The 23,830-nt window shown below is 37.0% G+C and overlaps 1 protein-coding gene across 5 annotated transcripts in view; it reads right to left on the bottom strand.

Annotated features, from left to right (window-relative positions):
• The window catches only part of suco (SUN domain containing ossification factor), a 69,282-nt gene that overhangs the window by 32,305 nt on the left and 13,147 nt on the right, over positions 1 to 23,830 (bottom strand). For 4 of the 5 annotated variants that reach the window (XM_048208595.1, XM_048208597.1, XM_048208598.1 and 1 more), the window contains exons 2-6: positions 11,175 to 11,283; positions 8,788 to 8,913; positions 7,405 to 7,793; positions 4,124 to 4,234; positions 3,629 to 3,797 (exon numbers count right to left, since the gene is read on the bottom strand). In XM_048208595.1, the coding sequence (XP_048064552.1) occupies positions 3,629 to 3,797; positions 4,124 to 4,234; positions 7,405 to 7,793; positions 8,788 to 8,913; positions 11,175 to 11,283 (904 nt within the window). The remainder of the gene's footprint in view (positions 1 to 3,628; positions 3,798 to 4,123; positions 4,235 to 7,404; positions 7,794 to 8,787; positions 8,914 to 11,174; positions 11,284 to 23,830) is intronic. The other variant, XM_048208599.1, reaches the window with a different exon arrangement.

The raw sequence follows: 23,830 nt of genomic DNA, 5'->3' as shown, positions 1-23,830 counted from the left end.
AAAAAACAGTAATATTATGAAATATTATAATTTTAAATAATTGTTTTCTATTTGAATATAAATATTTCAATATATTTTAAAGTGTAATGTATTCCTGTAATCAAACATTAAAAATCTTGATCCTAAACTTTTGAGCCATTGAGATATACACTGTGTGCAGAATTATTAGGCAAGTTGATTTTCTGATCATATTTTTTTTCCAAGCACATTTTACCAATTCCAATCCACATCAATCTTAATAACTACTATTAATATTGTTTTTAATCATTTATAAGTGATATATAATTGTTCATGAAGGCTGGAAATGAAAAATGCCTTATATTCAGAATTAGTAGGCAGGTTTTCTTTTACAGACAAAATGAGCCAAAAAAGAGATTTAACTCAGACTGAAAAGTAAAAAATAATTAAATACTCATGAGAAGGATGCAATACTAATGCAATACTAGAAATTGCAAAGTTAAAGCATGACCAAGGGACAGCAAAATGCTCATTGGGTCAGCGGGGTCATACAAAAACAGGTGGAAAAGAACTGTTTACTGCAAAATAATTAAGAATTAAGGTGAAGAATTAAGTGTGAAACCGTCAGGAACCCTTTAGTCTCCAGCGCCACCATTTTCCAGAACTGCAACCTACCTGGAGTCTTCAGAAGTGCAAGGTGTCAGGATCTCAGAGACTTAGGTTAGGTAAAGAATCCTAAAAAATGACCCACTCTTAATAAGAATCACAAGCTGAAGTGTTGTAAAATACATGAAGACTGGGTTTTTATAGGCCTTATAGACAGACAGCTTGAGAGTGACTCCTGAAGGACCAGCACCACATCCTCTTTTACCACTGTTTGAAGAATTTATCTTCCAGAATCTGGCAGTAAGGTGTGGGAGTTCATTTTTAGTCCATCTCTGCAAGACGGACATTTCAGGATAAGAGATGGACTAAAAATGAACTCCCACACCTTACTGCCAGATTCTGGAAAATAAATTCTTCAAACAGTGGTGCAAGAGGATGTGGTGCTGGTCCTTCAGGAGAAACTCTCAATCTGTCTGTCTATAAGGCCTATAAAAACCCAGTCATCATTTGGTCATGCTTTAACTTTGTAATTTCTAGTACTGCATTAGTATTGCGTCCTTCTCATGTGTATATAATAATGTTTGACTTTTCAGTCTGAGTTAAATCTCTTTTTTGGCTCATTTTGCCTGTAAAAGAAAACCTGCCTAATAATTCTGCACACCTGAATATAAGGCATTTTTCATTTCCAGCCGTCATGAACAATTATATATCACTTATAAATGATTAAAAACAATATTAATAGTAGTTATTAAGATTGATGTGGATTGGAATTGGTAAAATGTGCTTGGAAAGAAAATATGATCAGAAAATCAACTTGCCTAATAATTCTGCACACAGTATATATATATATATATATATATATATATATATATATATATATATATATATATATATATATATATATATATATATATATATATATATATATATATATATATATATATATATATATATATATATATATATATATATATCCATGGGTTTCATGTGACGTCACTGTATTCTATCGCCGCCATATTTGTGACCGGTCACAGCTGCGCGCTCTGTTTAAGTCAATGGTGACAGCAGCTACAACTACCAGAGGAAGGCCAACAAAACACTCTCAGAAGGTTCACAACAAATTTACAATATGTCTGGGATATGTGGTGCTGTTAGCCGTTTTAACAGTCGTCAGAACTACACATTTATTTGATCCCAAAGGAGTTAGATCGGCAGAATTATAGGCTTCATTCAGAAGGGACCACACCACTGGCAGCCAAACAGCAACGCACAACATTAATAACTGCTGGGACTGTCATTTACATAAGATTATAATTGTATACAATATTGTATTAAAATATTGTGAATTCTAGTTGCTGTGTTTCGGCGTGTTATTACAGGATGAACAAATTCACGACACGAGCTGACTACATTACTTAGTTCAAGTACATGCGTGCATGATTTTGTGCAAATATAAGTTGTAATTTTATGTCTATCTTGTATAAATATATATGAATTACCCTATATAGGATGTGTTCCTTTGAGTTAATTAACTTAAAGCGCTTCATTTTACGGATGTTCATTCAGCGCGCAGCTCAAATAATCAAAATGAGATGATTTGAGAAAAAAATCTGTTATTGTTCGTGATCCTTATTAATCAAACCATGTGTTGCTGAATATAATACAAGAACAATATAAGAGCTAGTTATTAAAAATAATGTATTATTTTATTTTTTTTAAATATGAAAGTTTTAATATTACTGTAAACATTTTAATGACTTAATCATTGCTGTTTGAGCTGCGCACACTGAAGCTGAAGAGAATAAAAACCCGTAAACAAAGTTAATTAACTCAAAGGAACACATCCTATATAGGGTAATTCATATATATTTATACAAGATAGACATAAAATTACAACTTATATTTGCACAAAATCATGCACGCATGTACTTGAACTAAGTAATGTAGTCAGCTCGTGTCGTGAATTTGTTCATCCTGTAATAACACGCCGAAACACAGCAACTAGAATTCACAATATTTTAATACAATATTGTATACAATTATAATCTTATGTAAATGACAGTCCCAGCAGTTATTAATGTTGTGCGTTGCTGTTTGGCTGCCAGTGGTGTGGTCCCTTCTGAATGAAGCCAATAATTCTGCCGATCTAACTCCTTTGGGATCAAATAAATGTGTAGTTCTGACGACTGTTAAAACGGCTAACAGCACCACATATCCCAGACATATTGTAAATTTGTTGTGAACCTTCTGAGAGTGTTTCGTTGGCCTTCCTCTGCTAGTTGTAGCTGCTGTCACCATAGACTTAAACAGAGCGCGCAGCTGTGACCGGTCACAAATATGGCGGCGGACATAGCGGAAGTGACGTCTTTGAAACCCATGGATATATATATATATATATATACACACACACTGTGTGCAGAATTATTAGGTAAGTTGATTTTCTGATCATATTTGCTTGGAAAGAAAATATGATCAGAAAATCAACTTGCCTAATAATTAATGTCTTTTCAGAGATATATATATCTGAAAAGACATTAATATACACTGCTGTTCAAACATTTTGGGTCATTAATATTTTTTTTTTTAAAAAAGAAATTAATACTATTATTCAGCAAATATGCAGTAAATTAATCAAAAGTAACATTGAAGACATTTATAATGTTACAAAAGATTTTAATTTCAAACAAGCATTGTTTTTTGAACTTTCTATTCATCAAAGAATCCTATAATAAAAGAATCCAAAGAATAAAACAATTATCACAAACTTTTGAATGGAAGTGAATTGTAAAGTTAAATTTTAAAATGTTATTTTGATTTTAATTTATAATACATTTAATTGTTTATTGAACATTTGTGTCTATTATACTAGCTCTATTGCCTCCATTTTATAAAAGCATTACGCCATCAGTCATGTGCGCTAAAGTGATTTTATCATGTGTAACGGGGTTTTAGCAATACAAAGCCTCTTGTGGATATTTGCTTTATTCTCTCTCACTTTTGCAATTACTTAAAAATGTTAGATTAGTCTGACAAACGTGCTTGTAGTGTGTTTGTGTGTGTGTACCGGTTTGCTTTCTTTAGGTGGAGGGGGGGTACTATCCGTCTGCCCCAGCTCTGTGAGGTCCAGCTCACTCGGGACCGGAGAGGCAGTCGGGTCAGCACTGGTCTCTGTAATCTGACCCAATGTGATGGACTGGTTCTCTGCTTGCTTCTCCGCATGTTCCTCCACAACACTATTGAGAAGAAGAAAAAATGGGGATATGAAGAGTCATTAGTAGGTTGCTACTTAGAAAAACCAAAACCAAAATCTTTGTTCACTCAAATGACAAGCAAAACAAGCATTAAAATGGTGTATCATGGCATTGGGGAAAAAAAAAAAAAAAATAAATGAAATGAGAACAAGGCAAGAAGTTGAGGCTTGATGTGCCTGAAGCAGCTCCGTTACTTGGTTAACCATCGGTTACCAAGTTACCTGATGTAACGCGAGTACTGGAGTTACCGTAATGTTACCATGTAACCTGCTTTGTTACCTGTCATTTACCTGTTGCTCTGTACTCACCTGGTGAGCGTGGTGCCAAGGGGTTGGCTGAAGGGGGGCACAGAGCCCACCTCACACTGACTGGCACTAGAGTTCTCTACATGGGCATCAGGACGCGGAACGTCTAGTCCACTGAAGGAAAGAAATCATATGCCATTTACCAAGAGAAGGGAAAGATAGAGAGGAATAGAAGAGGGATACTAATGGAGAAGAGGGAGAGGCTAAAAAGAATAAGAGAGAGAAAGAAATCTGGCTGGCTCCAGGTACGGATTGAAGCTTGGTTCATTTTGTCCAGGGTTCTGTAGATGGTTCCTGTCTTACTGGTTTATTACGTTTTAAAGGCCCATCTAGCTAATTGCAGGCTGGCATTGTCTTTTTTTGGGTCCTTGTTGAAATGGAAAATTCAAAAATGCTCCAAGTCCAGAAGGAAAAAAAAAAAAAAACAGGCCATAGAGGTCTATTAAAGAAGGTGAGATACACTACGATGCAATTTTTAAAAAACGTGCAGTTCCGAAGCAGGTGCGATATGAAGTCCATAAAGTGATGGCTGTATGCTCGAATGATTCAATGCAAAGGTTTGGATGCAGAAATGGTGTCACAATTAGTGTTGTCAAATGTACAGAGTCGGTACTGAAATTTTAAAAATGTGACGCTTTGAGCACTGCTGAGCGGATTCATAATCACCTCTGATTGGTCATTGTGTTCATGCACTCATCAGATATGTCTGTGATTGGCTACAATGACCAATGCTTCAAAAGCATGTTGTAAATCAATGACGCTCAAAGACGCTCTACACCAAACACTTGCACAGATGCACAAGGGAGCGTTTGAAAACAGGCGTCTATCAGCGGATTGGTCCGCTGACAGATGCCTGCTTTCAAACGCTCCCGCTTCTGCTTTCAAAAAACTTTCAAATTCAACACTTCCGTTTGCTTCCTAACGCTCCCATGCGTTGATCATTGTAACCAATCACAGACATATGTTGAGCGCGTGAACACAATAGCCAATCAGAGGTGTTTACATATCCACTCAACAGTGCTCAAAGCATCACATCTTTAAAATTTCAAAATTTCAAATCTTTAAAACTTTTGACAACACTAGTCACAATGAAGCAATAAGAAAACAAAATCAAAAGAAAGGTGAATAAAGAAAAGGCCGTGTGTCCACCAAAGCATTTTTAGGCAGCTCTGCTGAAAACGCCTAGCGATAAATGCTTGAGAGCGCTTGGGCAGCACAACGATTTTTTTTTTCAGTTGAGATGCTTTGCTTGTTATACGGAATATCCACGTAAGTGTTACTAGTATCCAGCGCTTCCCACAGGTTTGAAATATACTTGCGGTGGTAGCCGGGCGAAAAATCCTCCTATTTCCCGCGGCACAAAAATGGTCTACTACATGTTACAAACAAATAATGTGTGATTTTTAACAGTATTTTTATTTATTGAAATTAATTTTAATTACATAGCATATTACATTTAATTACATACTAATATTATGCATTATTATGCATTTTAAATTATGCAAAATTACAGCATTTAAATGGTTCACCTTTTCCTATGTTCTCCTTTCTGTCATATAGTGTCTCTCTCAGTGAATGGGACACAGATTTTACTAGTAAAATTTATAAAATGAATAATATATGTGTCAAATAATGTTCTTAGTCTTTTCATCCTGTGGGGGAGATTACAATAATTTACTATGAATTAAATGGAAATCAAATTAAATACAATTTATTGTGTAATCAAAATACCAATAATGCCCAAGAGAAAAAGAAAAAACTTAGCGTGTGACTTTTAATTATAAACAAGCCTGAAATACACAGGTACTCTTATTTTGAAATGTCTGTACTATTGTAGGCTGATCCTTCAGATTCTTACAATCGTCTAAAATATTTTATATAAAGGCCATAAAGTAGACATTGTAATAATTCATCAACTTGAGTTCATTAGCAATCGCTTGGCATAAATCTGCGCTTTTCATTGATTGAGAATCACTTTGAAGCAGACTGAAGCTCTGTTGCGCGAGCTTGTAGAACACGCAACAGTGCCGCCTTGTGACTTTGCAAAATGCAGCGCCTGTGGGAATGTCAGCGGGAGTAAACAGTTCTGACGCACACGTAACGAGCAGGTATGAAACAACTAGTTTATCGATTGCGGATGGTTTCATTATCTTGCGCGGATATAAAAGTATAAGAGGATAAAAATAATAAAAGCAAAAATGTGTCTCCAAATATACTTGGGCGGCCGTTATTATACGTGGGCGGCCCGCACAAGTAAAGTCTATGTGTGGGAAGCACTGAGTATCTCATTTCACAGATAGTTTGTTTCTGAATTGTTTCTATATAAAAATGTCGATATCATGTAAAGTATTTGCTCTGGCTCTTGTTTTAAATTATTTTGTTCCATCATTATAGTTGTTGTTGTCCTCTGTTGACTTTGTACAAGCAGAATGTGGTGGTTGGTCAGTGTTGTATTTGTCCCACCCCTCCTCCACTGTGATTGGACAGCTGGGTACAAAGTGACAGTGATGAGTGCATCATTTTACCCAAAGTTAAACATTCTTCAGCTCTCGGCAACCAGTAAAATACGTCGTCAAGCGCTCAAAGCTTCAACGTGAAATAGAAGAAAGCTGAGCACCTTGTTACGCTCCTGCCGTTTTAAAACATTAGTTCACTTCAGAATTTAAATTTCCTGATAATTTACCCAATATCATCCAAGATGTTTATGTTTTTCTTTCTTCAGCTGAAAAGAAATTATGGTTTTTGAGGAAAACATTCCAGGATTTTTCTCCATATAGTGGACTTCTCTGGGGTTCAATGGGTTGAAGGTCCAAATTGCAGTTTCAGTGCAGCTTCAAAGGGCTCTACACGATGCCAGATGTTGGACAATTTTGAAGTTGGAGGAGAAAATTTGCTCTATAAGACACTTATTCCTCGTCTGGGATCGTGTAGAGCCCTTTGAAGCTGCACTGAAACTGCAATTTGGACTGTTGGTAGCCGTTTAAGTCCATTATATGGAGAAAAATCCTGGAATGTTTTCCTCAAAAAACACTTTTCTACTGAAGAAAGAAAGACAAACATCTTGGATGACATGGGGGTGAGTAAATTATCAGGAAATTTTAATTCTGAAGTGAACTAATCCTTTAAAAATGTGGCACTCCCATCGAAAACAATTGGGGAAAAAAACACTAGCCACGGACAAAAATGTTTTAGTGGACACAGGCCCTAAATGGTGAAATGAATGATAAGAAAAACTTTCAAAGTTCCGACCCTCTCCTCTCCCAAACTGCTGTGTCTGTGCTCACCTGGAGGGGCTCTCGGAGGAGGTGACTGAGGTAGGTGAGGCTGACTCTGGGCTCTTCTGGAGTTCAGCAGCAGGTGCAGAGGGGTCTTCGCCAGGTGGGTCAGTCTGTGAAGGGGTAAAAGCAGCGGAGGCGTGGGCAGCCTGGTCCTCTGTTGCAGTGGCCTGTGGAGCTTCTGGGTCTGGCTGGAGCTGGGATAGAGGCGGTGCTGTTTGGGGCTGTGTAAGTGTTGGTGGTTGAGCTGACTGTTGTTGGTCTGGTTGTTCGGTGCTCTGGGGTTCTGGTTGCTGCTGCTGTTGCTGCTGCTGCTGTTGTTGTTGTTGTTCTAGCTCAGGGAGAGCAGATTCAAGCTGAATCTGTGGCTCCTCCAAAACTTCTTCCAAATTCACAGTCTACAAGGATAGAATGACAGATAAACAGATGAACAATTAAGCAACAGAAGATGGCTGTGTTATTGAGAAAATATCATGACTATGATTTGGTCACAGACATGAGCTAGAGGATCAAAGCAATAGAGGGCAACAGTTTTGGAATTAAAAATCCCATTCATTTTCTCCATTAGGGAATTGATTTTTAAAGGGTTAGTTCACCCAAAAGTGAAATTTCTGTTATTAATTACTCACCCTAATGTCGTTCCAAACCTGTAAGGCCTTCATTCATCTTCGGAACACAAATTAAGATATTTTTGATGAAATCTGAGAGCTCTGACTCCTCCATAGACAGCAATTTAATTACCACTTTCAAGGCCCAGAAAGTTAGTAAAGACATTGCTAAAATGTATTCCACCTTAATTTTATGAAGAGAGAATACTTCTTGTGCAAAAAAAACAACTTTATTCAACAATTTTTCCTCTTCCCTGTCAGTATGTCATGCAGTTGGTGCAGTGAAAGCACTGCAGAGCTTCCATGTTTATGTCCGAACATCAACTGTTTTAACAATGTCTTTAGTACCTTTCTGGACCTTGAAAGTGGAGGTTATATTGCCGTCTATGGAAGAGTCATATACCTCTCGGATTTCATCAAAAATATCGTAATTTTTGTTCTAAAGATGAATGAAGGTCTTATGGGTGTGGAACAACATGAGGGTGAGTAATTAATGATTAATTTTTGGGTGAATTCACCATTTAATGAAGACTTTTTTTTAATCCCTAGGGCAAAGATTAATGGAAACCAAAAGTGGATAAGCACTGTACTTCATGATAACTCAACTCAAACATTTTTTTTTCTTTTGCATAAAAGCCATACACCTTTAAAGTCAACGAAAAAGTTAAATGAAACAAATTTTTGATTTTGTGCGTCCTATCCCTTGGGTCACATCCAAGGTTGGAGTTCAGGTCGAGATATGTAATAGAAGAAAACGGATATGATGGATGGATTGCACGGTCACCTGTGTGTGCTTCTCTTCGTGTGGGGTGTCTTGTGAGTGCAATGAGGTTTCCTTTAGTGCAGCCGTCTCTGTCTCCAGGTCCACGCTGTACGATGACTGCGTGTGTGTCGCCCTTTCCTCTTCAACCTAAAAGAGGAAAACAATGTTACATATGACTAAAACGTTTAAATAAAGACTAAGAAAAGGTAACAAGGTCAGTTTCTCACAAACTATTCCATACCATCCTTTGTCATTTTTGGAGTTTGACAGACCATTCTCATGTGTATTTTTTCATTTTGAACAACATGATAATTCGGTCAAAAATACGTTTGTGCTCAAAGGTATTTGGAAAGACATGAGGTTTAGTAAATGACATGATTGATGGATTGATGAGTGATTTTTTTTCCATTTCTTCAACCACAGGTAAGTTAGCAAAACTGGTTTTGTTTCTATGAATATGAAAGAAACATTTTTCCAATGGCAAACAGCCATCATTCAAGTTTGGTGGGAGCAAAGAAAGAACACTTTTGTGACTGCCGGAGTGGGAAAATAAAAATGTGCTTAAGTGCAAACGGGGCAAGTTTACAGATACACGCTTTAGCGGAACATTGAATTGCTTCTTTAACTGTAATGACAGCATACTAACATCAGATAAAGTGGGCCTAATCAGTCAATCACTAAGAAATGTTGGACAACCAGATAACTCCACACCCCTATACAGCCTTAAATCTATAGGTTACACAGAGGAGGGGGTCTTTGTTGGGGCCCCTGTCGGTAAGTACCTTTATAGATTAGCCTGTTGAAAGACAATGTCAACAACAGTCTGCACTCTGAATGAGGAGCTATTGCACAACTTTAGGGACTACAGTATGACTTACACAACAGCCAATCAAACGCCCTTCTCTAGAGGTCAAATGTATGTGATCCCATTACACAATATAGGCTGCGTCCGAAAACCTAGGTAGCTGTCTTGCTGCCTCACTGTCTTATAAGAGAATGACTTATACGGCAGCGTTTGTGCATGAAGGTACCTCCTGAAACTGATTTCGAACTGACTTCTGAGGCAGCGTAACAGTTTAATGATCTACAGCAATATAGCGCGAGCTTTGGTAAGTTCTAAACAAATATTTATTACAGTAGTAATTTCTCGATAGAAATTATATCAAAATTGAAATATGTTGGTCAAAATCGTACATTTATACACAAACTGAGCAGCAAACGCAACTTTCGGATGCCATCTTTATTTTTCTAGCTCAACTGTCACAGAATGGAAAGCACAGGATTGTGGGATATCAAAGGCAGCTAAGGATACATCTATGCTTCCTTCAAAAATCGATCTGAGGAAGGCATCTCATGAGAGAGGAAGTGAAGCTAACATTGGATTCGGACGTGCCTCGATGCCTTACTACCTTGAAATGTGTCCTCAGAAGGCAGCATTTTCCAGTTTTCGGACGCAGCCACCGAGTTAAGGGGACCTATTATGCCCCTTTTCACAAGATGTGAAAAGGGGCATAATAAAGTCTGAAGTTTCAGCTCAAAATACCCCACAGATCATTTATTATAGCTTGTCATTTGCCCCTATTTGGGTGTGAGCAAAAACACGCCATTTTTGTGTCCCTTTAAAATGCAAATACGCTGCTGCTCCCGGCCCCCTTTCCAGAAGAGGGTGGAGCTTTAAAAGGTTGTGCTTCGGTTGCTCAACAACAACAAAGCTGGAGAATCTCACGCAGCCAAAATGAGGATTGTCAGTAACGGTGTTCAGCCTTACATTGTTCAAACCGGAGTTGGACACTGATGGAGAGACTCAGGAAGAAGTTACAACTTTTAGAATGAAACTGGACGTTTCTGAATGGTTAGTGGATAAATTTATGTAGTTGCTGTGGAGTTGATTCAACTCATCGACTAGCATGTGCCGTCATGTTAATCTTTTGTGCAAATCCAGCATTGAATTGACCCTCGTTTGTGAAGTAGTCCGGCGTAAATGACGGCATGGCAACAACACTCTACTACAACAACTCTTCCTCTTCTCTAAAGCAGCCCAACATGGCCTCAACCCATTTTGTTTTGTGTTCTTGGGGGCAGGGTTTATGTAAATTTTAGTGTTCGTGATGTCACCAACCCACGAAGAAGTTTGTTGTAGTCCTTAAAAAGTGATTTCTGTAAAAGAAAATATCTCCCTTTGCACTGAACTTTGAGCATCACAACTTTGCAGATGATGTTTATACTCAAACAGCAACATTACACACTAACTAAAGTTTAAAAAAAAGTTAAATCATGATCAAGGACCCCTTTAAATCTCAATTGTGTGAAAGACGCACACTCTGACTTAATAGGAGAGGGGTTAAACTGCTAGCAGGCTGCTGAGGTATTTAGTGGGTAACTGTGTAGAGTCATTGTTTTTTTGTCACCTTTTTGTCAGCCCCTGGTTCCTCCGTTGTGTAACGGCTGTCATCCTGTGCAGGGAGTCCTGGGCCAGAGGAGATCTCTTCTGAACAATAAACATGATGACAAGAGTGCCTGCAACAAACAGAGACAAACATAAAATTCAGCGGAAATTAGTTGAGTTGCATGAGCTGCATGTGACATAAAAACTCTTCATAATCTACTAAGGTCATAAGAGCTCATGATGACACAAACATACATGATCTACCATCCGTAGCAATGAAGAAATTTGAAATTGGCTGGGATGAAAAATTACACCTTTTCCATTGTTTATTCTGATTAGAGTAAATCCTTTGGCACGGTGAAAGTTATTCTGACTAAAGCCAATTATATCAGAGCTCTCATAAAAGCGGTTTCACCCAAACATACCGGCATTTACCACTGAAAATGAACCAAACATGTTCAAATCGTTTTCACAGGATTACAGTCTAGCGTTGCCTAATGCTGTACAAGCTTAGTTGAGAAATAGCGTCTGAATGGCATGAGTTATGATTTCAGTCAAGGCAACAGAGGTGAGGAATTTATGTTCAGATTAGTTGATATGCAAAACCGCACAACAAGTTAACAGGCTAAAGGGCTACAACCTATCACAGCGCTCACAAAGGAATGACACGCAAAATTCAAACCTGCATCACTCAATATGTCAGAGATTGTGCTAACTACCAGGTCTCTCATTTTGATTTCATTTTTTCTAGACAAAGTGGGATTATTTGTAACGTGGATGAGAGACAAGGGTGAGCCTGAGAAAACTCAAGAACTCAATTAAATTCAAGTTTTGCTATACTCCACTGAACACATTTCTGCTTGGCTAACTATTACCTCACTCTTCACTAGGATGAGGAATTAACTGTATGAATGAAGCAGTTAATAATTAGACAGATTTTGTGTGACAAAACACAACCCAAGGCTGATTTTAAAGGCACATGATTTCCATGATGTCGAAATCACGTGAGGAAAACAGAATTCACTGTATGAAACAAAATGCCATGAAATTTGGCAAAATACCAAACCACCAAAATGAATCTGGTTTTACTTGATGAAATTATGACAAAAATATTATTATTATGTAGTAAAACATACCTCTCAGAGTAATAATAATAATAATTATTATTATTATTATTTTCATAAATCCTAAGGAACATCACACAATCCATTTTTTACCCATGTTTTAATTTATACAGTAAACTTGTTGTGCAACACTTTATTTAATACTACGCATCTGCTCTCCAAAGAAAGCTGTCAGATGACTTTTTGGAAAATGAACAACAGCTGGGGCTTGTCATTATCAGCACTCTTGTTTCAAATATTCACACAAAGTAACTTGAGAGCGTCACCTTGACTAGATTTAGGAGTAAGGAGAACCTGTTCACATGCAGGCTCATGTTAGCACACTGTCAGCACCTAAGCCAGCATGGCAAACCCTCAATCAACATCAGACATTAACCAACTTTAAGTGATTCCTCTGATGGGACTCTATTCTTTCTTATTATCCAGCCTTTGTAATTAGGTGTTTACCTGAGGAAAGCATGTATGGGCAGGTCACAGCAGTGAAGACACACCCACTTTATTCACTTTTGAAATGTTTACAATAAGAAAAATCTTGCAAAGAGCAATAAATGACCTATTGTAAAATGTCTGTAAGATAAACAAGGAAAATGAAGGATTTTTGAAGGGATTACACCCCATTATGTTGTCACTGATGCACATGGATCTGAGAGTTAATGATTAATGGGTCAAACCTTGAACATATATACACACACACAAACAGATCATGTATATATAGGTGTCAGTGGGGAGTTGTTGCGCAACAATGTATGTTCTGTGTGTGTTTAATGACCAAAACGATAGTAGGAAGGACACCGTGTACATACAGGCAAACTAGGCAGTTGGATATGGCCAAGTGAGAAAGGCAAAAGAAATCTAGACAGAGAGAAATAAAAACACATCTACATTGGAATTATAAATTTCAATTTAAGTACTTTTATTGGCATGATTGTATTACATACATTATTGCCAAAGCAATATTTGGACTTTATTAACATAAGCAAAACAAATTTGCATGTAAATTGCTCATAGATACAAGTTGTTGACAGATATATCAACCAATATTTGGCTTTTTTTATTTTTTAATCAACATTTTCCAATAAGTGTCAGAAGTGGGACTTGTTTAGAATTTGTTTATGCTTGGCCACTATAATGTATGTTTGTTTTATCCTTATATTTTTCATTTCTGTTCTGAATCTGAAGACAGTTAAATTTCAAGTATATGTTGGGGAGTGAGGGAACTAAAATAGATGTTTATAGTGAATGTTTGTATGTTTGTTTTATTTACCAGTATTTTACATTGTATCTGAATGTGATAATAAAAGGTCTACAACTTAAAAAAACATGGTAATAAACATTTATTCCAAACTTTGCAAACTTTATAGAAATCAAATATATTGGCAATACAGCAGCAATCAATCAATCAATAAATAAATAAATCAGTCACAAAGTAAATGGCTGCATTAAATAGATTTATTAACAAATTACACAACTTTTAAGAATGGAAAAGGCAGTTGATAAACATTAAATGATTGAGGTTTGTCATAGCTCAGTCGATACGGTTTAAAAGTCTGCTTTGAATGTGTTTTTGCTGAATTAAGGAATCAGAATATATTGTTAGTGAACTCTGTGTAAATGTTAAACAAGCAACTTGATCAATGGCTGAGTCCATTCAAGAGGTTGCTGGGAACGTATGTACTTTCACATGTAGCCTAAAAGATTATAATGTGAAGGACTGGGGGCGGCACAGTCATGTTTTCCCTAGAGCAGCAGTTGAGTACCTCCTGGATAATGTACAGACCCAGTCATTATCTCTAATAAACCAGTCAGGGTGATCAATCATGTGGACCGTATCTTTGTGATAATGACCAGCTAACTATACATTATCATGTTTGTAACAAGACTAGTAACATAATAATCAAATAAATAGACATTATATATTGATTTTGAGTTGAAATGCAATTATGTGAGAAGCAAGAGAGTAAAGAGTGATGAGGTGCCCAAGACAATGATCAAAATACAGCTTAGCGGTCACTATACAGTACATAAACTGACCATACAGAATGAAGTACTCCAGACAACCACGTAAAAAAATATTTTTCAAAAAGTCACACAGTATTCATAAAATGTAGACACACTTGACAAATAGCAAGAATTACATCTGTAGATGACATGAGCTGAACCATCAGATGTCATCAGCTGCAGCCAATGTTTCACTAAAAGCCCAAACTCTAAAGCACAATGTGCAGCTTATTCTGTCTCACCATGATCTTTTCCTTTTTTTTTAATATGTGAAGATCTATTTTCAATGGCACGCTCCAACAGATTTGAATTATGGAAATAATTTCTGGCTTCATGTAAAAGTCACCACTGAATTAAGATCAGAAGAGAGGTGGAGCAGGAGGTAATAAACTCAAATGTAGGTCAAATGAAGAGATTCATCAGGGCAGCTTTCAGTCACAAATAACACCACATATAAATAAGATCAAAACATACTACTATTTTAAAACAACTATATTCTTCCATATCAGTGTGGAGAAGATATTTATGCATACTTTTTGAATGCTATCTTAGTAGCCAAATTACTTTTCACTACCCAGACAAAAACGAAAAAATCTTCTGACATGCCATGGCAAGAAAATAGGTCAAACCCTTAACGTAACAAAGAGAAAGAAGAAAAGATATATTCCGTTCCCAGAAAGGGAGGAGCACTCAAAAATAGCAGCTCAAGCTTTTTACCCTGTCCAGGTTAAAATATTGTTTTCTGATGTTACATAACAATTGCTTCAAGTCTCAAGTGATGATGAGTGTGTTTGTTTTTTTTGTTTATTAAAAGATTAGTTCACTTCAGAATTAAAATTTCCTGATAATTACTCACCCCCATATCAACCAAGATGTTCATGTCTTTCTTTCTTCAGTCAAAAAGAAAGTAAGGTTTTTGAGGAAAACATTCCAGGATTTTTCTCCATATAGTGGACTTCACTGGGGTACAACGAGTTTCAATGCAGCTTCAAAGGGCTCTACACGATCCCAGACGAGGAATAAGGGTCTTGTCTAGAGATGCGATTGGTCATTTATTATGGTTTATTATTTTTAATATTAAGGTTTATTATTCTGCCACTTGTTAGTGATGTATAAGTTAATTAATGGTCTGAGAGTGTAAATAACCCCAAACAAAGAGTAGGATGGCTATGGGAGGAGGGGGAATTGTTCATACATAGATATTTTCGTTGTTGGGAAGCGACCCAACACAGGAGGCTATGTGGCCCACAGGCATATCAGAGATACTGCTGCTCTTCCATTGGACAGGGAGCTTATGGGAACTCAGTGGGAGAATATCATATCCCATTTAGCTCTTATTTATGAGAGCACTTGCAGAGAAGCCCAGCAGCAGGGATCGAGCAGACACATAAGAGCTGAGACTGATGACAAAGGCAGAACTAAGAAACTGTTGTATTCAAAACACCCATTCTTATGCAAAAAGAAGAGGAGAAAAAAAAGAGTTTGTTGGCTTATTTGTTGCACTTTTCTTTTTTTTTTACATCATACAAATAACACCTTGGTTACGTCACATTGTCACCCTAGATATGGGAAAAAATACTAAACTTGTTAATGTACAAACAAATTTTTCTTGTGTTGGACCAAAAGATATGTTTGTCTGAACCAGTTCATGGCTGTAGACATGCAGGAGAAGGTTGATATGTTGGGTTATGTCATAGTCACCCCACTTCACAAATAGTGTTCAACCATTTCAAGTAAGATGCTAAATCGTTGGAGAAATGCTCAGTCTGAGATGTCAATACAGTCAATATATCACTACCCAGCAGACATTGCTGACCCCCTTAGTAATAAGTACTACATGAAGGTTTGTCCAAACACATGAGTGACCTTGAAATCACAGGGTCAGGACAGAAACTAAGCGCCAGGATAGAAAACTGGTGATGGGACACTACACAATAAATGATGGCAATCAATTTCCCGGTGCTCCATTTGATGTGACAGATCGCTTCATTTTGTGGCACTGTTTATTCTCCCAGTCTGTCTGGATGAGTAGGTTTAGGGAAGCCAGGCGCCCAGCAAAATCCCCCAAACATTTCCTGTTAGCTTTAGCCCTATTATTTATGCCAGAGAAGACCAGGATCCACAACTGTACCACAATCCAAAACAATGATGCCATTAAACTTCACATCATCTACCATAGAACGTCAGGAATTGAGATTGAAAAGCAAGCTTGTAATGTTTTATTAACTTAAAAAAAAAAAAAAAAAAAAAAAGATGCATGCTATAAATGCTAGTCTAAAATACTAAGTCTACATCTGACACTGAAACTGAAAACACCTGGACTAGTGTGAAGTGTACATAATTACTGATGGCGCTTAATGCAAATGCTGTGGTTGCTTTTTATGGTTGATGGAACTGGCACAATGTTTAACAATATTTACCAACGATAAAAGTGTGCATCCATCCATCTAGCATGGATAGTAAATGAAATAACTTCCTTTTGTGATCTGACATGGCTTCAATATCACAGAATGAGGCAGAAAATATATTATTTTATAGTATTCTCATCAAGGCTATGTAGATTAGCATTGAATTATAATTATACTTTATTTTTATGAAAATACCAGAGATATCTAGAAGAACACAGGTATACCATATATTGTCACAATCGTATATTTATTGTTTTCATCCCAAATGGCACCCTAAACACTCGCGGTGTTCTTACGAGTCTGCACTTTCGTGACGTAATGCCATGTACTCACTAATGCTCACATCACCCTATTTTGTAAAATTTTGTATTTAGTAAAAATAGGAAAAATAATGTTTCTGTCTAAAGAAATTTAAAGTAAACATATGAAAATCCATAATTTTTTCTCCAGTATACTGTAGTCCCCCCCTCCCCAATGGATGTATAAGGTTTCCTGACAAAGAATAAGAAATTTCTGATCAGATTTTTATAATTTTTTGTATAATAAAACCTTTGTAGTTATAGGCCCCCTGTATGTTAATAGGTCACCCAGCAGTTTTCTGTTAAATAAAAGGTTTCTAATGAAAATAATTATTATTGTATAATATTTATTCTTATGCTGTTTTGTATTGTATAATAATCATAATAATTATTATTAGTCAAAGGCCTATTGATATATATAAAACAAACAGTTTTGCCAAATTGTGCAGTCCTACAAACAAGCACAACAAACCTAGTGTTCTTTATGATTTTTTGGATTGTTTGTTTTAAAAATCACATTTTAAAAATCACAATTTTTGTATTTTTTTATAATCTTAAATCGTGCAGCCCTAACATCAATGTAGTAAAGTTTTTTCTCCTGGCTAACTCAATTAGAAATCATTTGCACCTGAACAATTCTTGCACAACCGAGTAAACAGCTGGCATAGAGCACATGTGGTAAAATAAGTAAGGCAAATAAATGGTGTGGAAAATATCTTTTGGCTATTCAGGTGTGTCACCTCTGTACACAACCCTAAAAATCACAATGACGCATGAGGTGAAGAAAGGTTTGAAGGGATCTATATGAACCTACATGTTCAAGGGCAGGCATTAAGTGAGTTTTTAATGAAATCCTGCATGCTCTCTGACAATCGTCTCAGTTCTCAGCCAGGGTGTGGGTGTGAATGGACGCTGCTGTAAACTGTGGCTAATGTCTGAACAGGGCTTTCTTTATAATGTTATGTCTCCAGGTCTAACTCTTTTGAATGGACCTAAAATTAGGCAACAACAGACAGTCTCAAGACAAATCTTGTGATGTTGGTCTAATACGCCTGGGGTGCGTTGTTCCCACAGAGTTCGATGGAACTTGCAACCATAGTTTAGTTAGAAAGACTGTCTGTTGTTGCCTAATTTTTAGTTCTTTTTTTTTTTTTTTTTTTTTTTTACAGTTTCCCTCCAGCATGAGGAAGATCCATTTTTGTCCGCTCTGACGGACAACAAAAAACCTGAAACTTTCTAACTCTTCCATCCAGATAGTGGTATTCCCTGTTTTTACTGTTATTTTTATTTCTTATGCATTCCATTTTTATTCTTATGTATTTAGTTCTTCTTTATGTAGCACTTTGAATTACCATTGTGTATGAAATGTGCTATACAAATAAAATTGCCTTGCCTTGCCATAGTGGTCCAACTATACTTTTGGGAAATGATTAATTGATTAGAGGATTAATTCACTTTAAAATGAAAATTATCCCAAGCTTTAATCACTCTCAAGCCATCCTAGGTGTATATGACTTTCTTCTTTCTGATGAACACAATCGGAGTTATATTAATAAATATCCTGACGCATTCGAGCGTTATAATGGCACTGAATGGGACCAACGAATATGAAGCTCAAGAAAATGCATCCATCCATCATAAACATACTCCACATGGCTCCGGGGGGTTAATAAAGGCCTTCTGAAGAAAAGCAATGAAAGAAAAAATTCTATATTTAACAAGTTATAAAGTAAAACATCTAGCCTCTGGCAGACCGCCTTCTTTATTCAACTTATGAAAAAAGCGTAACCCCCCCAGAGCTGTGTGTGGAGTACGTTTATGATGGATGGATGCATTTTCTTGAGCTTCATACTCGGTCACGTTCACTGCTATTATAAAGCTTGGATGCGTCAGGATATTTATTAAAAGATCTCCGATTGTGTTCATCAGAAAGACGAAAGTCATATACACCTAGGACGGCTTAAGGGTGAGTAAATCTTAATTATCTTTTTAAAGTGAACTAATCCTTTAAGTGAATCTTGGCTGAAAAGTGGGATGGAGAATCCAAAAGTGTTTTAAAGTGAAATTTTAAACAAATATTTATCAATAACCTACATGATACGAATGCATATTGGTTTCCACATATCGGTCAAAACTATGACATATTTATGACTGGTGACCATCACCTGTTCACATCACCAGGAGAGTTTCAAAGGTTATTTTTCATGCAAACTGTATACAAACAGATGCTTGCTTCATTAATGAGCAAAACTCTTCAGGAAGATAAATCTAGACCTGTTTGTTTTGCATTCGTTGAGTGGACTTTGACTTGCCTATGTGGCACTGGAACGGAGCATCTGGCACATTAAATAGGAAAAAAGAAAAAGTTTAAACAGCATCTGCTTCACAGAGTGAACAAACGGTGACTAGACACTAAATGTCACTACAAATGCTAATTCTTGCAGCGTGCTCTGCTACATAAACTCGGTCCAGAATAAAAAGAGGACCAGAAAAAAAAAAACCTCTGGCAGGAAGAACCAGCAGGATAGTAACAGGAACGTGATGGTAAACCACAGCCAGAGATTTTTCATTTAAACAGTGCAAACACAGTCTCTTTTAAATGAGGGGACGGTCTAAACAATGCTAAATGATGAACTGATAAATAATATATGAACTGCGGGGAGGGAAATCAGAGACTCAACAGATTCAGATGTGCACAGAGCGACGTGGCTGGGGGAGGAACAGAAGAACAGGATTGTAGGGCACAAAGCCAGAGCTCTCTCAAAAAGTAGGCCAATGCTGTGGCTAGACAAAAACATTCTGCCACAGAGCAAATGTCAGAGCGGAAGATGCCTGAGCCCTCTTGAGCTGACAGGGCTTGAAATGAAGTCAATGAAAAACTTTAAAATTAAATCCCATGCATTATAACATAATCTCTCAACTTCTCACTCGACACCACAGAATGAAGCTGAATGGAACTGTACTTTAGTGAAGTCATGAGTCAAGCTATCAATCCACAAACATTAGTGCTATGTAATGCATCTGCTGCTATTAAAATCCCAGAGGCTTCGGAGCCTCGTGTTTGAGCTTATGATAACGTCTGACATGCTGTTTGATGTATATGTTGGAATCAATTAAACAGGTTTTAGGACAATAACACATATGATACTGATATATTATGCATCCACAGAGTAGACACAAAGGAAGAAATCGAATTGCATACTGAATATAACCAGACATACTCAACCCTGGTTATTAGTTACCAGTTGCGGTTGCATATAACAACCACCTGTGGGCCGTCGTGGGAGATTGCAAGGATTGTGGGAGTCTGAGGGTGCCGTTCATTAAATTGAGAGGCGCATTTAGTGAAATGAGGCTGAAGCTTCCAGAGGCCAGAGTGAATCACAAGTTTTAGCCGTTCATGCAGCTAATGCGATCTGAAAGTGGCAGCGGACACGTCACGCAGAGCGCAGGCTTATTCAGGCCCGGATAAAAAGCACTGGATCTCATCACGCATTTACAGACACTGCAGCATCACGTCTACCACTCACGTGACAAGAACAATTCACAACAAAGAAATGTTTTACAAATCAAAATCTGCTTAGCCCAACTTAAAAAAAAAATGATGAGGATATTAGAGGTGATAATAACAGATGCTTCAGAACGCTGAAGCCATGGATTGAAATGCAATGCCTGACTTCCTCAACAGGCAATGCTCAGGGCAGCTGAGTCAGCACAGCAGAAACAGTCAACAATGATTATCAGTCTCCTAAAACAGATTGGGCAGGGCTGCAGTGCAGCCTATAGGCTTATAGGTTTGCATGCTAACCTTGTTTTCTAAGAGATGAAGCCTTAGTTGATGCCATAAGTATGGTGTGACAACAGCAGGAGCACAGTATCCAAATCCCATCTCCAAACAAGATTCAAAATAAGCCCATCAACAATGGCATGACAATGACAAAGAAACCTGAACATCGTGCCTTTTTACCTCTACCTGTTTTGGTGAAGAGTTATTTTGACCCTTGTTTGCTTATCGAAAAAAAAAAAAAAAAAATTCACATTCACAATGAAGGAAAAGCACTTTGTCTGGAACTGCGAATATTTGTTTTAACAGAAGACAATCCATCACCGACATCATTTAACCTTTTTGTCCTGCCACATCCCTAATCAGCACACAGGATCTGCATTTTAAGGATGGAGGAAACTCAAAACTAGAGCTCAACGAGTTGACATTAGACTTACCATAGGCATACAGGCCATACAAATGCGAGCATGTGATCAGAATATTTGGCCCTGTCCGAAATAGCACACTTCAAATTACACTTGGGGTCTCACAAGGGTTTAGGATATCATTTGGGACACAGCCTATTATGATGTTTTTGTTCAAATGCATATTTGACCACATAAATATTGAATATTTTTTATAAATTATAAATTGTATAAATAAAAGAGATTAGAGTACAATTTTTTTTAGATGTACATTCAGTTTATCATCATATTCTTTTACAAAGTTCCTTTTACAGTCAGTATGCAGCAAGAAAATGTGTGCTCTTAAAAGAGAATGCACTATTTATAACAGAGCAATCACATCAGAGTTGGTTTTAACCAAACCAAACCTGTCAAGAGTAGGACGCTTGTTTCCACAATGAAATAAAAATAAAAAAGGTAATTGCAACTTCTCACAATTCTGACTTTTTTTCCTCAGAATTGTGTGATATAAAGTCAGAATTGCGTGAAATAAACTTGCAATTGCAAGAAAAAGTCAGAATTTACATCACAATTCTGACTTAACTCGGAATTGTGTTTATATCTCACAATTCTGACTTTTTTCTTAGAATTGTGAGATATAAACTCGCAGTTGCGTGTTATAATGTCCAGTTGTGAGGGAAAAAAAGACTGACGTTTCTCAGAATTTTGCAGGACAAAATAATGTGTGAGTTGCCCGCTACTGCTAACAGCTCTGCAAACCAACATAGAGGCATTAAACATTTAGATCACTTAGAGACTGAACATGCAATCTCTAACGAATGCACAAAGCTAACCACTCACTGACTTTTTATGTCCTTTCAGCAAATCTATAGGTGTATATATGTAATGTAAACATATGCGTTTAACCTTTCAACAGTCAGATTGGACATTAAGGGCTGTTTTTTCTGCTTTCTTTGCATTTAGTACAAAATGTCCTAGAATACAATCTGAGGAGGGGGTGGAGAATGTCTGTATGTGTAGGATAGAAAGAAACAATGTGCCCTGTGCTTGAAGAAGTGGGGGATGTGCTAATGGAAGACTGCCACAATCACCGTAAACCTAGAAGAAGCCAAACTAGACTACTACATTTGATGTGATCAGTCCATTCATGTGTCATTGTGTATATGTCATTTATTTTACATATACTATTTGGTTTGCCAGAACTTTTTGTTGTTGTTTTGTCACATAGAGCACTTTAAATCTGCAAAATATCACTACTCAAACTCAGAGACTGCTCTCTCGAATCTGAAAAACTAAACCAAAACCTTTGTTGTATAGTTTCTGCTTACCAAAATACCCTGTTCTATTCTCTCTTCCCATCATTTAATTACAGAGCAGGTGTGGGGTTTTTATTCAGAGATGAGAAGGAAAACATTGGTATTAAAGTTGACATGGCTCCAGGGATGATTTGGGGACAGCATCTGCCTGGCTTGGTCCAACCGATTGTTTCCCAAGCGACAAGTTCAGACGTTCCCCTACGCTTGACAGGATCTAATACAACTGCTTACACAGGCAGAGAGAAAGAAAAGAGATATACAAAGACAGAGAGAGAAGCAACAATAATGGGCTGACTGGCTCTGAAACTGAGAAACCAAATGAGTAAAGGCAAAATAAAAGACAGCCAGTCTCAGTGCCAGCAAAATGTGTTTGTCCGCGTCCTTGAAAAACCACCGTTTAATTAAGCATAACCCAATTTTCCTTCCCAGCCTCTCGAGCCAAAGATTTCGAACACATTAATTCAGTGCCTCATTCGATACAGGATTCTTCAACAATTAAGAGTGTTTGTCCTGACATTCTTCACCAGTGAATCAATATGTCATTCATAAATTTTACACAATGAAAAGGGTCTTTTGCCAAAAATAAATAAATAAATAAATAAATAAATAAAAATAAAAACAAGCTAGTCCAAATCAACCAAGTTTCATAAATGTCACCAGTTCAAATTTTGGATTTTGTTAAAGGTGCCCTAGATTCAAAATTTAAATTAACCTTGGCATAGTTGAATAACAAGAGTTCAGTACATGGAAATGACATACAGTGAGTCTCAAACTCCATTGTTTCCTCCTTCTTGTGTAAATCTCATTTGTTTAAAAGACCTCCGAAAAACAGGCGAATCTCAACATAACACCGACTGTTACGTAACAGTCGGGATCATTAATATGTATGACCCCAATATTTGCATATGCCAGCTCATGTTCAAGGCATTACACAAGAGCAGCCAGTATTAACGTCTGGATGTGCACAGCTGAATCATCAGACTAGGTAAGCAAGCAAGGACAATAGCGAAAAATGGCAGATGGAGCGATAATAACTGACATGATCCATGATTACATGATATTTTTTGTGATATTTGTAAATTGTCTTTATAAATGTTTCGTTAGCATGTTGCTAATGTACTGTTAAATGTGGTTAAAGTTACCATCGTTTCTTACTGTATTCACAGAGACAAGACTGTCGTTATTTTCATTTTTAAACACTTGCAGTCTGTATAATGCATAAACACAACTTCATTCTTTATAAATCTCTCCAACAGTGTGTAATGTTAGCTTTAGCCACGGAGCACTCATCAAACTCATTCAGAATCAAATATAAACACCCAAATAAATACTATACTCACATGAT

Source organism: Megalobrama amblycephala, linkage group LG11, assembly GCF_018812025.1.
Source record: "Megalobrama amblycephala isolate DHTTF-2021 linkage group LG11, ASM1881202v1, whole genome shotgun sequence".
NCBI classification, from domain to species: Eukaryota; Metazoa; Chordata; class Actinopteri; order Cypriniformes; family Xenocyprididae; genus Megalobrama; species Megalobrama amblycephala.
This window is presented reverse-complemented; position numbering and strand designations above follow the sequence as displayed.